The sequence below is a fragment of the Myotis nattereri genome, assembly GCF_964212035.1.
Source record: "Myotis nattereri genome assembly, chromosome: 1".
Lineage (NCBI taxonomy): Eukaryota > Metazoa > Chordata > Mammalia > Chiroptera > Vespertilionidae > Myotis > Myotis nattereri.
This window is the reverse complement of record NC_138075.1, coordinates 105262955-105276916: the sequence shown is the minus strand read 5'-3', so window position 1 is coordinate 105276916 and position 13962 is coordinate 105262955. Positions and strand designations below refer to the sequence as shown.

General features: G+C 41.9%; 1 protein-coding gene across 1 annotated transcript in view; it reads right to left on the bottom strand.

Annotated features, from left to right (window-relative positions):
• CCNY (cyclin Y) overlaps positions 1-13962 on the bottom strand; it is a 174584-nt gene that overhangs the window by 110775 nt on the left and 49847 nt on the right. The window contains exon 2 of the mRNA XM_081109960.1: positions 5334-5408. Within this exon, the coding sequence (XP_080966086.1) occupies positions 5334-5408 (75 nt within the window). The remainder of the gene's footprint in view (positions 1-5333; positions 5409-13962) is intronic.

Genomic DNA, 13962 nt, shown 5'->3' with positions numbered 1-13962 from the left:
GGTCATCCCCCGAGGGGTCCCAGACTGTGAGAGGGCACAGGCCAGGCTGAGGGAGTTCTCCCCCCCCCCCGCCCGAGTGCACAAATTTTTGTGCACCAGGCCTTTAGTCTTACCCAGTAACAGACAAACATGGTAAATGACCATACCTTCGCTACACCTCCCATTGGCTAATCAGCAAGATATGCAAATTAACTCCCAACAAAGATGGCAGCCGACAGCCACGGAGCTGGAGCAAGCAGGAGCTTGCTTGCTCCAGTGATGGAGGAAGCCAAGGTTCCCCGCCTGCCGCGGCTGGTGTAAGCTACACTCAAAGCAACAAAGTTTTAATTATAGAAGGTAAATAAACCCCAGATACCTGCTTTCAGTGTGCCGTGGCCACGGAGCTGGAGTGAGCAGGAGGCTTACCTCCCGTCCGCCCTGGCTGGCTCTAAGCTCCTCTCAAGGCTACAAAGTTTCAATTATATAAGGTAAATAAACCCCAGATACCTGCTTTCAGCAGTCCGTGGCCACAGAGCAGGAGGGAGCAGGAGGCTTGCTTGCTCCAGTGATGAAGGGAACCAGCTGGCCGCCGGCTCTGAGCTCCACTCAAAAAGCAACAAAGTTTCAATTATAGAAGGTAAATAAACCCCAGATACCTGCTTTCAGCAGGTGGCGGCCACGGAGCAGGAGGGAGCAGAAGGCTTGCTTGCTCCAGTGATGAAGGAAGCCAGCCTGCCGCTGGCTCTGAGCTCCACTCAAAAAGCAACGAAGTTTCAATTATAGAAGGTAAATAAACCCCAGATACCTGCTTTCAGCAGGCCGTGGCCACGGAGCTGGAGAGAGCAGGAGACTTGCTTGCCCCTGCGATGGAAGAATATAGAAGGTAAATAAACCCCAGATACAGTGGGGCCTTGACTTAGGAGTTTAATTCGTTACGTGACAGAGCTCATAATTCAAATTACTCGTATGTCAAATCAAAAAGTGAATGAGACACGTGATGCTGGGCTGATGTTGTGGTGTTCACTGTGACATTCGATGCGCCACCTAGCGGTGGGGTATCTGAACCTGGCTCGTAACCCGAATTTTAGCTTGCAACTCAAAGCAAAATATCGGCCGAGAGACTCGACAAACTTGTTAGTCAGGACACTCATAAGTCAATGCCCCACTGTACCTGCTTCCAGTCGCCACTGCCACGGAGCTGGAGCAAATAAAAAAAAAAGAAGGAAAGGCTGGGAGCTTCAGTTGCCAGGGGCTTGGTCAGTCTGAAAACAGCCATCAGCCCCTCACCAAGGCTGGCCAGGCACCCCAGTGGGGACCCCCATCTGAAGTGGGTTTGGGCAGCCTGAAAACAGCCATCAGCCCGTCACCCAGGCTGGCCAGGCACCCCAGCAGGACCCCCACCCTGATCCAGGCCACCCTTCAGGGCAAAACAGTCAGCCCCCACCCGGGCACCAGGCCTCTATTCTATATAATAAAAGGGTAATATGCAAATTGACCTTAACAGCAGAACGACTGGGAATGACTGGTCATTATGACACACACTGACCACCAGGGGGCAGACGCTCAATGCAGGAGCTTCCCCTTGGTGGTCAGTTAGCTCCCACAGGGGCAGCTCTGCTCAGCCACAAGCCAGGCTGATGGCTGCCAGTACAGTGGTGGTAGTGGGAGCCTCTCCCGCCTCCTCAGCAGCGCTAAGGATGTCTGACTGCAGCTTAGGCCTGCTCCCCACTGGCAAGTGGACAACCCCTGAGGGCTGCCAGGCTGCCAGAGGGATGTCTGACTGCCAGCTTGGGCCCGTTCCCCCAGGGAGCGGGCCTAAGCCAGCAGGTGGACATCCTCCAAGGGGTCCCAGACTGCAAGAGGGCATAGGCCGGACTGAGGGACCCCCCCACCCCCGAGTGCACAAATTTTTGTGCACCGAGCCTCTAGTGGGAACTGAAAAAAACAATCAAAGAAAGACAAATGCCATTTGATTTCACTTATATGTGGAATCTAATGAAAAAATAGAACCAGAGCATGGATACATGGAACAGACTGACAGACCCCAGAGAGGAGTATGATGGTGGTGGACTAGAAGAGATTAGCCAAAGAACAGATATGCAGATATGCATAATAGCCCATGGACTCAGATAATAATACTAGAGGCCCAGTGCACAAAATTTGTGCACTGGGGCGCGGGGGGGGGGGGTGTCCCCCTCAGCTCAGCCTGCCCACTCTCACAGTCCGGGAGCCCTCAGGGGATGTCCTACTGACAGCTTAGACCCACTCCCCATGGGAGGCGACCAGGCTGATCAGTAGAAGGAGCCACCCCCATCACCCCGCTGCTGCTGTCACTGCCAGCCGCCATAACTTCCAAGGTGTTTTCATTAACAGGGACTCCAGTCCCTTCATCACAAAAACATGACAACTTTCTTTAGGCATTTTCAAGATGTCTCTTTCATAGGATATGACATTTTTTTTTTCATCCCCACCTGAGGATATTTTTCCATTGATTTTTAGAAAGCGTGGAAGAGAGAAAGACAGAGAGAAACATCAATGTAAGAGGGACACTTCAATTGGTTGCCTCCTGCATGAGCCCTGACCTGGGCCCCGGCCAGGGAGGAGCCTCCAACCTAGGTACATGCCCTTGATCAGAATTGAACCCAGATCCTGCGGTCCGCAGGCTGAGGCTCTATCCACTGAGCCAAACCGACTAGGGCAGGATATGACATTTCTTAGCCACTCCAGCAGCAGACCTTCGTTTTTTCCTCCAGGAGTGAGATGGAAAAACCCTAGATCACCTTCTTAGATTCTTATTACCGAAGTTACCAAGTACACTGCAAATGGCGTACCGGGAGCTTAGCCAATGAGCAGTCTGAAAAGGTGTTTCCTCTGTAGCTCATGAGCAGAGGTGGGACTACTGGCGCGCTGTGGCTGGCAGGCCCTCCTGTCTCCGGGCCTGCGCCATCCATGGCTTGCCTCACCTCACACACAGTCCTCTCCCACCCACCTGCACGTGCAGCCTCCTCCTGAGCAGTTGTAACATTACAGTGTCCCAGACATTTTGCATATTACTTCTTTATATATATAGATGGTGAAGACTCGGGAGTAGGGGGGTGGTGTCTGGGTAGAGTTGGTAAAGGACAGGGAAATAGGGGACATTTGTAAGAGTGTCAACCATTTTTTATTTTTTTTAAGAAAAGGAGATCTCAGGACAAATTTCCCAAATAGTCAATTCTCTAGTAAACAATTAATTCACCAAAGATTTAAACCACTAAAGTTAACAAATTTACCTATTTTAAAACTTAAAGCAATTGTTAGATAGACTTGTTTTCAGCAACTGGCCTGTTTGATAATAAGAAGCCAAAGGAGAAGAAACAGCCAATAGCAGCAAGTGCCATGAGCATTCAAGAGCTTAAGGAAGCAAAAGGTCTTTTAGGCAACCTTAGAACATACTCTCCATAGAATGGTGACTGTGAAAAGAAGATTCCTGCGGATTACTGAATGGAAAGAGAAAAAGTAGAAATGGTATAGAAGCTTTCACTAAGCAGAAGAGTAGAGAGGAATACTTCAGGAAGAAGGTGTTGGTTATTGTTCATTTTATTGTGTTAACCTGTGAGACTCAAGTCAGTTTACATGTTGAATGGAAAGCTCCAGCATTTAAAGAAAAATTGAAGCAATGAACAGAAAGGTGAGAGGAACTGATACCTTGTGTTCCAGAAAAAAAGGAGGGGAATGTCGAGATCTGCTGTAGATGTGAAGGAGGAAGATATATACTTCCCTAACGCCTTCCTTTTGGAGCAATCCTTCTGTTAGGTCAGGTAATTGTTGAATTTCCTTTTACCATGATGGTAAAGGCATGTGTTACCAACTTAGAAGCCCTAATGCAATTTCATGTAAATCTAATCAGAAAAATTTCATAATGATGTTCGTTTGCACCTTGAATTCACTGGAAGAACCAAACCCAGAAGTATGTCTATCCTGTAGCTGGTTTTCACACCACTAATATTAAGTGCAAAAAATGTTAATTCTCGTTTTTCATCGTCCCAAACCCTCATCCCTACCGTCACTTTCCTTCTCTTGCCATATCCTACCCTTCTTTCAATGGCTTCCAACTTTACCAGGTCAAGAAAACAAAGTTTTCCTTTATCCCCCACAATACATTCAAAGCTTCACAAGTATTTAAAGTGTACAATGATTTATTCTTACTCTTAAAAACATTGATTTTTTAAAAAAATAACACACTTAGTTGTCTCAAATCAAGTCAGTGGTCTGCTTAACTAAAGATCACCAATATTATATCAGCATTATACCATATCAAAATTATTACCTAATCATTATTGAGGAGTTATCAATTCCTCTAATGAACTTACTGTCTTAAATATGTTAAAGCAGTGGTTCTCAATCTTCTGGCCCTTTAAATACAGTTCCTCATGTTGTGACCCAACCATAAAATTATTTTTGTTGCTACTTCATAACTGAGATGTTGCTACTGTTATGAATCATAATGTAAATATCTGATATGCAGGATGGTCTTAGGCGACCCCTGTGAAAGGGTCGTTTGACCGCCAAAGGGGTCGTGACCCACAGGTTGAGAATTGCTGTGTCAAAGTATTTTTAGTCAATTGAGGATTTTCTCTAAATGAGAGCTTAGCAATTTGCCAAGTCAGGGATAGAATCACCCAGGACTCTATCTATAATAATAAAAGCATAATATGCTAATTAGACCAAACAGCCGAACAACCTTCCGGACGAAGCCAGCAAGCCGCCGCGGCTATGAGGGCAGAGCCCCTTGCACGAATTTCATGCATCAGGCCTCTAGTTGTAATATAAAATCCTGCTCACAATATCATCATGTAACACCTTTCTCCTGTTATTCTTTTCTATAGGAATCCAAATGAGAAGATTCATGTTCACTGTATGGTATAAGTTTTATCTCTCCTTTGTAGCTTAAGAGCCAGGGAAAAGTGAGATGAGCTGGTACTAGAAAGAGAAGAAAAAAAAAAACTCAGGAGAAATTCCACACACACCTGGGACAACTGTATTATTTTTCTTTTACATACCGTCTAATAAACCAATGCTTCTGATCTTTAGAGAATTTATGCCAATATCAATTCTTAAAGAAAAATTTATGACTCTCAGAACAGAAAACTACTGACACAGAATGTACACAGCTTACTGACAACATCTTCAAATAGAAAATTCTAAAAACATAAGTTAAGACAACAGAAAGAAACCCCAAGAGAACTACCATCAAACAATATATCTGGGGGGGGGGGGGGTCATTAAAAAGGATTCTAGTGAAAAATGAATACGCTAGTTATTAACATGGGCCTTGCTTTTTTTGAAAGAATAAACATAAATTAGCGACCTACCGTCTGTCTGAGATTTACTGAGAAATATTGTGCTGGCTCGAGGATGGTCTGAAGGATTGAATTCCATGTTCAAATCTTTAAAGAAAGAAAAAGAAAATACATGAATATCCATCCAATAACTAAGTAGAGTAAAGATTAATTTTCAATTTTTTCAACCTTAAATTGCTAATACGGTCAAGGATTCTGGAAAAAAATCCTACCGTTATTGTGTTTATAGATTCTTCTAGGTTCAATTGAGAACACTTTTATTTAGAAATTTGAGAAAGTCATACATCAAAATTAGGCACTTGGCTGGAGATCTACCATATTAGCCTAAAACTCCACTGTCTTTTTAAAAGTATGCTCTGTACCTGAGCTACTACAAAATAACAAGACGTTATAACATGCGATTAAAGAATCATGTGCTATAACTAACTCATCTAAACTCTACAGTTGAGTAATATTTCCTTGTTAAAGGTGATTAAAAGAAAAAAAAAACAAAACAAAACCCCAGCCAGCTTTAAGACACATTAGCACCCATACACTCTCCTTTATTAATAGTGTTAATTTCTGAAAAAAAGCAAAACATCCTTTAGAGCAAAGACTGCAAATTGGCCTTCTGTGGGCATAATCTGGGACATGGACATGTTTTGTTTGATCCCTACATTTTTTTTAAATTTAAGGCAACGTATATAATTTTTACACTTTCAAACATACTACAAAGAAAAAAAAATCCGTATTTCCAGTTTCTTTAGAGAAATCAGATCATTTGGCAGCACCAGGCCTCCACCCCAATGGCCATAATCTGCAGGAACGCAGCGGCTGACAGCCCCTGCAGGTAGACCCTAAGGTTCCAGTCCCTAGTGGTTGCCCCTCTCACTTCCCTGACACTCATCAGGTATTGCTCCTCATTTCGGACATTCCTACCCCTATGGGCATTTGGTTTTATAATCGCTGCCTTAGAACAATTTCCAAGGGCCTGTATAGACTTATCAGTAAGTTATATAACAATTTAGAATTCCATAACAGACCAAGGATAACCTAGTTGCCAGTGGGATTTGTGGGTCCCACATAAAGGCTGAGTTGGTCCTCATCCACCAGAGTCAGTACCACCTTAGGGCAGGGACCATGTATACAAGGTTCAAATGTTCAACAATATTTGACAAATAAGCCAAATAATGAGAAAAACAGAAAAGAATGATCAACTGAAGTAGCTCTTCTCAACAACTTAAGGAAAGGAAAAAGAAAAACTGGCAATGCTCAACCATTAACTCAAATATAGAGTAATTCAAAAAGTAAGACTCTCTTGGATCATTGATATTTTAATACCAGGGAAATAACCAGGTCTTTTAATAAGTATAGGCAATATTGATCAAATCTCCAATTGTATACAACTAAAAAGTATGACACCCTGAAAACCAGTAAAGAGACATTTGAGTCCCCTATCATGACTTAATTCAACAGTCAAGTTTTTATTGTGAATCAACTCATGCAGGCATTCTGCACAGGAAATGCAATAGTATATGGCCTTGTGACCATCCATGTTTCAAGTCTGGGTTGGAGTGTGAAGCAGACAAGTTAGCCAGCACAAACAAATGCTATGGGAGAACCAAGGAGAAAGCTAAGACTTGCTGTAAGAACATGTTAGTTAGCCAAGCTAAAGGGGAGGCAAGAAAAGGTATTTAGGCCAGCGGTCTCCAACCAGTGGTCAGCAGAGGAGGTCCGTGAGGTCCGAAAGGTTGGCAACCACTGATTTAGGCAGAAGATTTAGGCAGAAGAAACAGTATACAAAGACAGAAAGTTGAGAGAAAGAGATCGAACCAGGCCTTTAAGACATACTGTAGAATATATAAGAGAGGAAGTGGTGAGAAAAATATCAGAGAAGGGTTGGGATTTTATCTCAAGGGCACCAGGGGATTATTGAAGGAGTGGAGTGACACGATCAAATAAACTTAAGAAAAACCATCATGGTTGCATGTAGAGGGAAATGAACCAAAGGAGGACAAGACTGGAGGGCAGATTATCAAGGAGGAAACTGTGGCCATAATCCAAGTGGGAGGGAAGGTAGCTGAGAGAAGTAGATGAACCTAAAGATATTATACTAAAGGATGAGATTACACTAGGCAAAGCACGAAGATAAAAGGCAGACAAGGATGACATCTGGTGGTTGACAATGGGGCTATGCAGAGAGATTAAGCAGAGGAGGGAGGGAACAGGGATGACCCACAGAGGCAGATATGCTGCTGGGTTTAATTTACCTCCTGTTAATTCAGTTAAACCCCATATATTTACAGCTGTGCCAATGCCTTAAACTGCTTTTGTTTCCCATTTTCTCCTCCCTTTCTCTCTAGTACAAACAGGATAGCCTGTTACCACCCAGCACAGTGGAGGCTTCCAGCCAGGGCAGCAGTGCCTGTCTGCAGCTTTTCTGGAACATCAATAGCAGTGTGTCACTCATGACCTCCCATGATTTATTTTCTTTGTTGATGATCAGAGAGGAGGCAGCCGAGAACATGAATTTATATCCCAAATGAGGCTTACAACTGCTTATTTTCTAGCAAATAACAAAAACTTTTCAGCTCTGAAAGTTTTCCTTATCATTTGTTTATATCCATAAATTCCCAAAAGAGCTTTTGATTTTTTTTGCCTTTTCTTTTCTCTCCAAGTTAAGGATGTGCTGCCAAATTTAATCATTTTAATTATTTAAAATTCTGCTCCATATGTACAGTACTTTCCAAGGTCTTGGTAGGTGATGTCATTTGTTTCTTTTTTTTCTTTTTTTTTATATTTTATTGATTTTTTACAGAGAGGAAGGGAGAGAGATAGAGAGTCAGAAACATCGATGAGAGAGAAACATCGATCAGCTGCCTCCTGCACATCTCCTACTGGGGATGTGCCCGCAATCCAGGTACATGCCCTTGACCGGAATCGAACCAGGGACCTTTCAGTCCGCAGGCCAACGCTCTATCCACTGAGCCAAACCGGTTTCGGCATTTGTTTCTAATTGTAATCTCATAGCTCCACTGATTCCCCTTCCTTCCTAATCTCGGTGCTGCCAGGATTTGATTATTCATTGCCCTCTACCAGCTTATGCCTCTTTAGAATCCTATCACTGAAAAGTCCCTGGTTCTTCCTTCGGTAAGATTCAATAATGCAAAACCCTAGCTTGAATTCCTCTAGTGAAGGAAGTCACTTAGAAGCCATGAAGATAAGGAACCGGCATCTGTGAAAAGATGGACAAACCTTTGCTTTCAATGTGCAGAAATCCCAGTTTACCATCAGAATTTCTTTCTTTTGTATCAATTTCCCCAAATGTCCCTGCTAAGTAATAATGTAGCTGATATACAAACGAACATTGAGGAATGCCTTCTCCACAGAAGTAGCAGGAAGTGGGGAGGGGGTGCCTGGTAACAGGGCCCTCCTGACAGGAGCACACAAAGGGCCTGCACAGCTGGTCTCTGACTTGCAGGCTGCTGCTGTGGGAAATGGCTGGTGCTTCTGATCCCTGTGGTGGGTGGCTTTTCAATCCATCACCAACCCCATTACTCTGAAACGGACAGGAATAAGTGTGCCATGTGCAGTATGTGGTTAACTGCTTCCTCTTAGGTTCAGAATAACCCTCATCCTGGTTCTGGACGACAGAGTCTCCTGGTTTTCAAGGGTTCTTGGAAGGCCCCTTCCTTACCATCCTCTCAGGTCACAATGGCAAAGAAACAGTAAAGGGCTGAGGGCAGGAAGAGAAGAAGCTAAACGGAGGAGATCTTAAGAAGTGAAAATGTGGGAGAAAAGTAGTGAACAAAACTATCCAGTCACAAGACGGGGATCCTATGTTGCTGGTAAAGCAACTCTAATGCCACTCCAAAAGAGGCATGCAAAAAAGCTCCACTTAATGTGACTGCTGGAAAAAAAGCATTGTTTCTTTGGATCTAAACTTGCAATATTTTTGTTATTTTAGTGAAAAATGTAAGTTTTATTACATTATAATAATATTCATTTCAATCATAAAAATTCCTATTCAATCTACTTCTGGAAGTTTATGGTTGAGAAGTAAAGACTTGATTTTCTAGTTAGGAAAAAACTCCAGTACCCAGCTACTTGGAGTACGGTCACTATTCAAACAAATCCTTTGAGTTTGGGGAGCACTGTGAAGCAACTTACATCTATGTAAGGTTAAGGGTGAGGGGACTGGGGTGTAATGTGGACTAAAACATAAAAGCACCAAGGAAATCCAGTTCACAAAAAGATTTACTTATGCATTTTAGAAGCAGGCTAGACTGAATAGCACCAGGGACAAGAGACGTTACTAACACTGAGATAGCCCAATAACAAATCAGACATTAGTTCCACTTTCAAACATACACACACACACAAAAATCACTGAAAGCACATACCTGCCACAAAAAATATGCAACATAAGAAAGGGCAACAAGAGATCTTCACATCAAATTCTCACCAGGCGGTCCTCTCCAAGATGCTGCAGGATCAACCTAAAGAAAGTGCTTCTTCACTGTCACCATCATTCAAAACTCAAGTACAGGATGTGAAAAGGTCTTTCCCCCTGTTTCTAGAACCAGGAAACCAGTAGCCAGGACCCTGGTAGGCCTGGGAACTGTCCAGGTCCTAAGTCAGGATTTCAGGCTGGCTTAGTCCATAATCAGCACCATCTACCCATGCCACTGTCTCCCACTCCTCACATTCCTTCCTTGCTTACCATAACTGGATGATGGAGCCCAACCTCCACATACAAATTCTTCTAATAACAAATACTGTATCTTGTTCATCTTAATACTCCTTATAGTGCTTAGCAAAGAGCTTTCTCTATCATGTATGCTCAATAAATGATTAAATAACAAATAAGTGAACCAGATCTGGTGAAATTGAGCAAATAACTGAATTTAAGGAGTATTATGATACTGTACCATGTCTTATTATTGTGATTCCATATTCATATGACACTTTAGAAAACTTTATGTAATAGAGCAGAACAACAACAAATATATTTTCATAAACATTTCATACTGATCATTTCCTCTGAGCTTCTACTAAAGGTATTCTCCCTTTCCTCTTCCATTTGCTCAAATCATGTTTATAACAACAGCTTGATACTTACTGAGTATATGCTATCTACCAGGCACTGATTGTACCAGGCATTTCACCTACATGAAGTCCAATTCCCCACAATAACCTTGAAAGTTGTTATGATTATCCTCATTGTAAATATGTTTTTTAAAAACGAGGATTAGAGAAATTAAAGAACATCCCCAAACTCACACAGCTACAAATGGTGGGCAGACAAAGGCATTCTCCCACTGCACCCTAACTTCACCCCGGAAACACCTCTGGCATGAGAAGATTCTATGTTAATGTCACCTACTGCTCCATAAGCAGGCAACAGAACACCTAAAGCTTTGGGGTCATAAGAATTTATATAGCTTATGTGTCTTCATTCGAGACTGAGTTGTTTTAAGCTCTACCAATATATGGACCTCAACCAGTAATCCCTCTTATTTTTTCCTTAATTCCTTTTAATCCTTTAGGAAGTGAGAGATGAGTTAACCAACTACACTTACCAAACTTGGTGTGACACCCCCCCACCCCTCGCCGCCACACACACAATATGCAGTACAATGTGAACCCATGAAGGTGCTCACCCAATATATGTCTGGTTAATAATGGGTATACTAAGATCTGCCAATTCCTTGGCCTCCAGGCAAGTTATGATAGGAGCAGGCCCTCAAGGGCTAAGCTGCGGTAGGAGCTACCAGGGGTGGGCAAACTTTTTGACTCAAGGGCCACAATGGGTTCTTAAACTGGACCGGAGGGCCGGAACAAAAGCACGGATGGAGTGTTTGTGTGAACTAATATAAATTCAAAGTAAACATCATTACATAAAAGGGTACGGTCTTTTTTTTTTTTAGTTTTATTCATTTCAAACCGGGCTGTAGTTTGCCCACGGCTGAGCTAGACACTGCACAGCACTATCCTTCCAGACCCTCTCTCAAAATAACACTGAATCTTCAACTATATTACTTCCTGAAAACCCTAGGGACCATGGACCTGCCTCGTTGAAGCCATGTTGCAGTGCCTAGGAGGTTCTGTGGCCTCAGTTCACAGCACTGGCCCAGGAGACTCTTCTCAGCTCTGCCTCATAGTGAGCCTGCATCTCTCTGCATTTAATTAAGGAATCTCATTTGAGCAAATTTCATCTAATTTTACCCTCTTCTAAATAAAAACTTTAACAATAAATCAGAATAAAATATCTTCTTTAATAAAATGTGATGGACCAAACAGAATTTGTTCTCTTCTATGTGGCTCAGCCTCAAGGTCATGAGATGACTGACAAAGCAGCTTCTATTTCTCAGTTTGACTTTGCTGTCTCCTCTCCCCACCCATGTGGGGTCATCACTCTCGCCTCTCCATTTTCTGTTTTTACTCACTAAGGGCTGAGAGAGGAAACCATTTCCCTTGTTAAGAACTGGATGCAAAGGAGGAACATGAGGGCAGGAAGGAGCTGAGGGCGGTGGTTCCCCTCAGCCAGAGTGCTGATTCCCTGAAGGTGGAAATCCCTTGTGAACAAGGTCACAGCCAGGCTGGGGAGCACTGTGTTAGAACTTCAGAACACAGATTTTAGGACAGGTTCTGGTTACACTCCCCACATCTCCTGCCTTCTAGACAGTAGAAGCTACACACAGGGACAATGAGTAAGATGACAGCATTTTGCTTTGTTTTCTGCTTTCACACCTCCCTACTATAACGTTCACTGTGCAATCTCTCAGTCCAGAACACTTAACAAATATCTGCTGAATAAGGGAGGTATGAATGAGTAATATACCTAATCAAAATTTCTCTTCAATAATTAATAACATCCACGATCCAAAACCTTTGATAAACTCTGTATGAGCTGGAACAACTAAATTCAGGAAAGAAAATTACAAAGAACTATGATAGCAAAGGACACCTGAAATTCTCTTCACTCTTAAAAGAGAGAGGAAGAGCCATTTTATCACAGTAACGAGTCATTAAGTATAGAGCCAATGCTGGGACCTTTCCCGCAAAGCTCACTGCAGCCAGCAAGGAGCAGTTTACAGAAACTAACCCGCTAGCATTACACAAAACTCTACTCTTTTCCCTGTAGAAAGTAAGGTAGAGCTTCCAATCTTTTTAAAACACAAAACATATATATCATGTCCTACTGCATTTTTTTGATGCATCTACTGCATCAAAAAAAAGGAAAAGGAGAAACAAAAAAAATAAAATAATAAAAATAACAAGTGGAAAAAATTTCAGAGAAAAATCCAACTCATATTTTTGCACTTATGATTTCCCTATAAGAAAGCTAAAAAATAAAGTCTAAAATTTTATTACAGTAAAATAAATGTGCAGGATCCAATATAAAGATGATTTATGATCCAATTACTACTAAATTCTAGCAAGACACATCATCCATCAGAACTTGCCTCCCACACCCAAGAAAGAACAGGTAGGGAGTCTATGCAACAGAGACCTGTGTACAAAATGACCAGGAGATTCCAGAAGCCAAGAGACAAGAAAGGGAACATTGACTATACACTAGATTGAAACAAGGCAGTCACCACCAGGTTTCAGTGACAGGCAACATCCAAAACAAATGCACAAAGCTCTAAAAACTGCAATCATAGATATATAATCAGAAATTATCTAAAAGCACATAAAGAAACTAAATAAACCAAATTAAAAAATAAAATAAGATTACAAGACGATATCACATCAAAGATGGAAAACCAGTACATATAACTCAGGACAAACACCGTGAGGAAAACATGTGAGAAACCTAGTCAAGACAGCTACAGTAGAAAATAAGTACACTACGGCACATAACCCAGGGTTTTCACATGGAAAAGGATAAAGCCAGATGATCTAACTCATTATGTGGAAAATAAAAACAAATATATGAACAAAAAAATACAAATTCATTGATACAGACAACAGGATGGTGGTTACCAGAAGGGAATAGGGTGGGGGCAGGGGGTTGGGACAGAGGGAGTTCTGGTGACAGAAGACTAGGCCTCAGGTGCTGAGCACACACAGAGTATAAAGATGTTGTATTATATATGAAGTTGTACACTTAAAATTTATATGTTATTAACCAATGTTACTCCAATACATTTAATGTTTTAAAAAAATAAGTGGCTCACTACTTGAATCAGACAGCATAATACTAACAGATGACAGAGAAAGCAGAAAAACTAAACCTCTTTCTACAGCGATTTATATCCCACAGAATCTGAGGATTACTTTTTTGGTCCGCAGAGCATTTCTCTGATTCCTGGCAGTCAAATTCAGAGTAATGTCTGCAAATCAGATAATCACCTATTGGCATTTTACTCACTTTCAGACCTAATATACAACTTTTCTTTTTTTTAAAAGAAAGTTAAATCTAGCATTTACCTCCTACTTCAATATATAACTGCAAGTTGCCTCTCAAACTTTCTGACAAATAGAAAGAAAGGAATAAAGTGGCCAATGCATAACTAATGATAAAAATCTGAGATGCAGCAACACGTAGCTGTTCTGATTTTAATTAAGTCTTTTCAGAGGGATGAATAATAGGACGCCAGATGTACAAGATTTGCATTCAGAAAATCGACACTGTAAGATCCAAATGAATGTA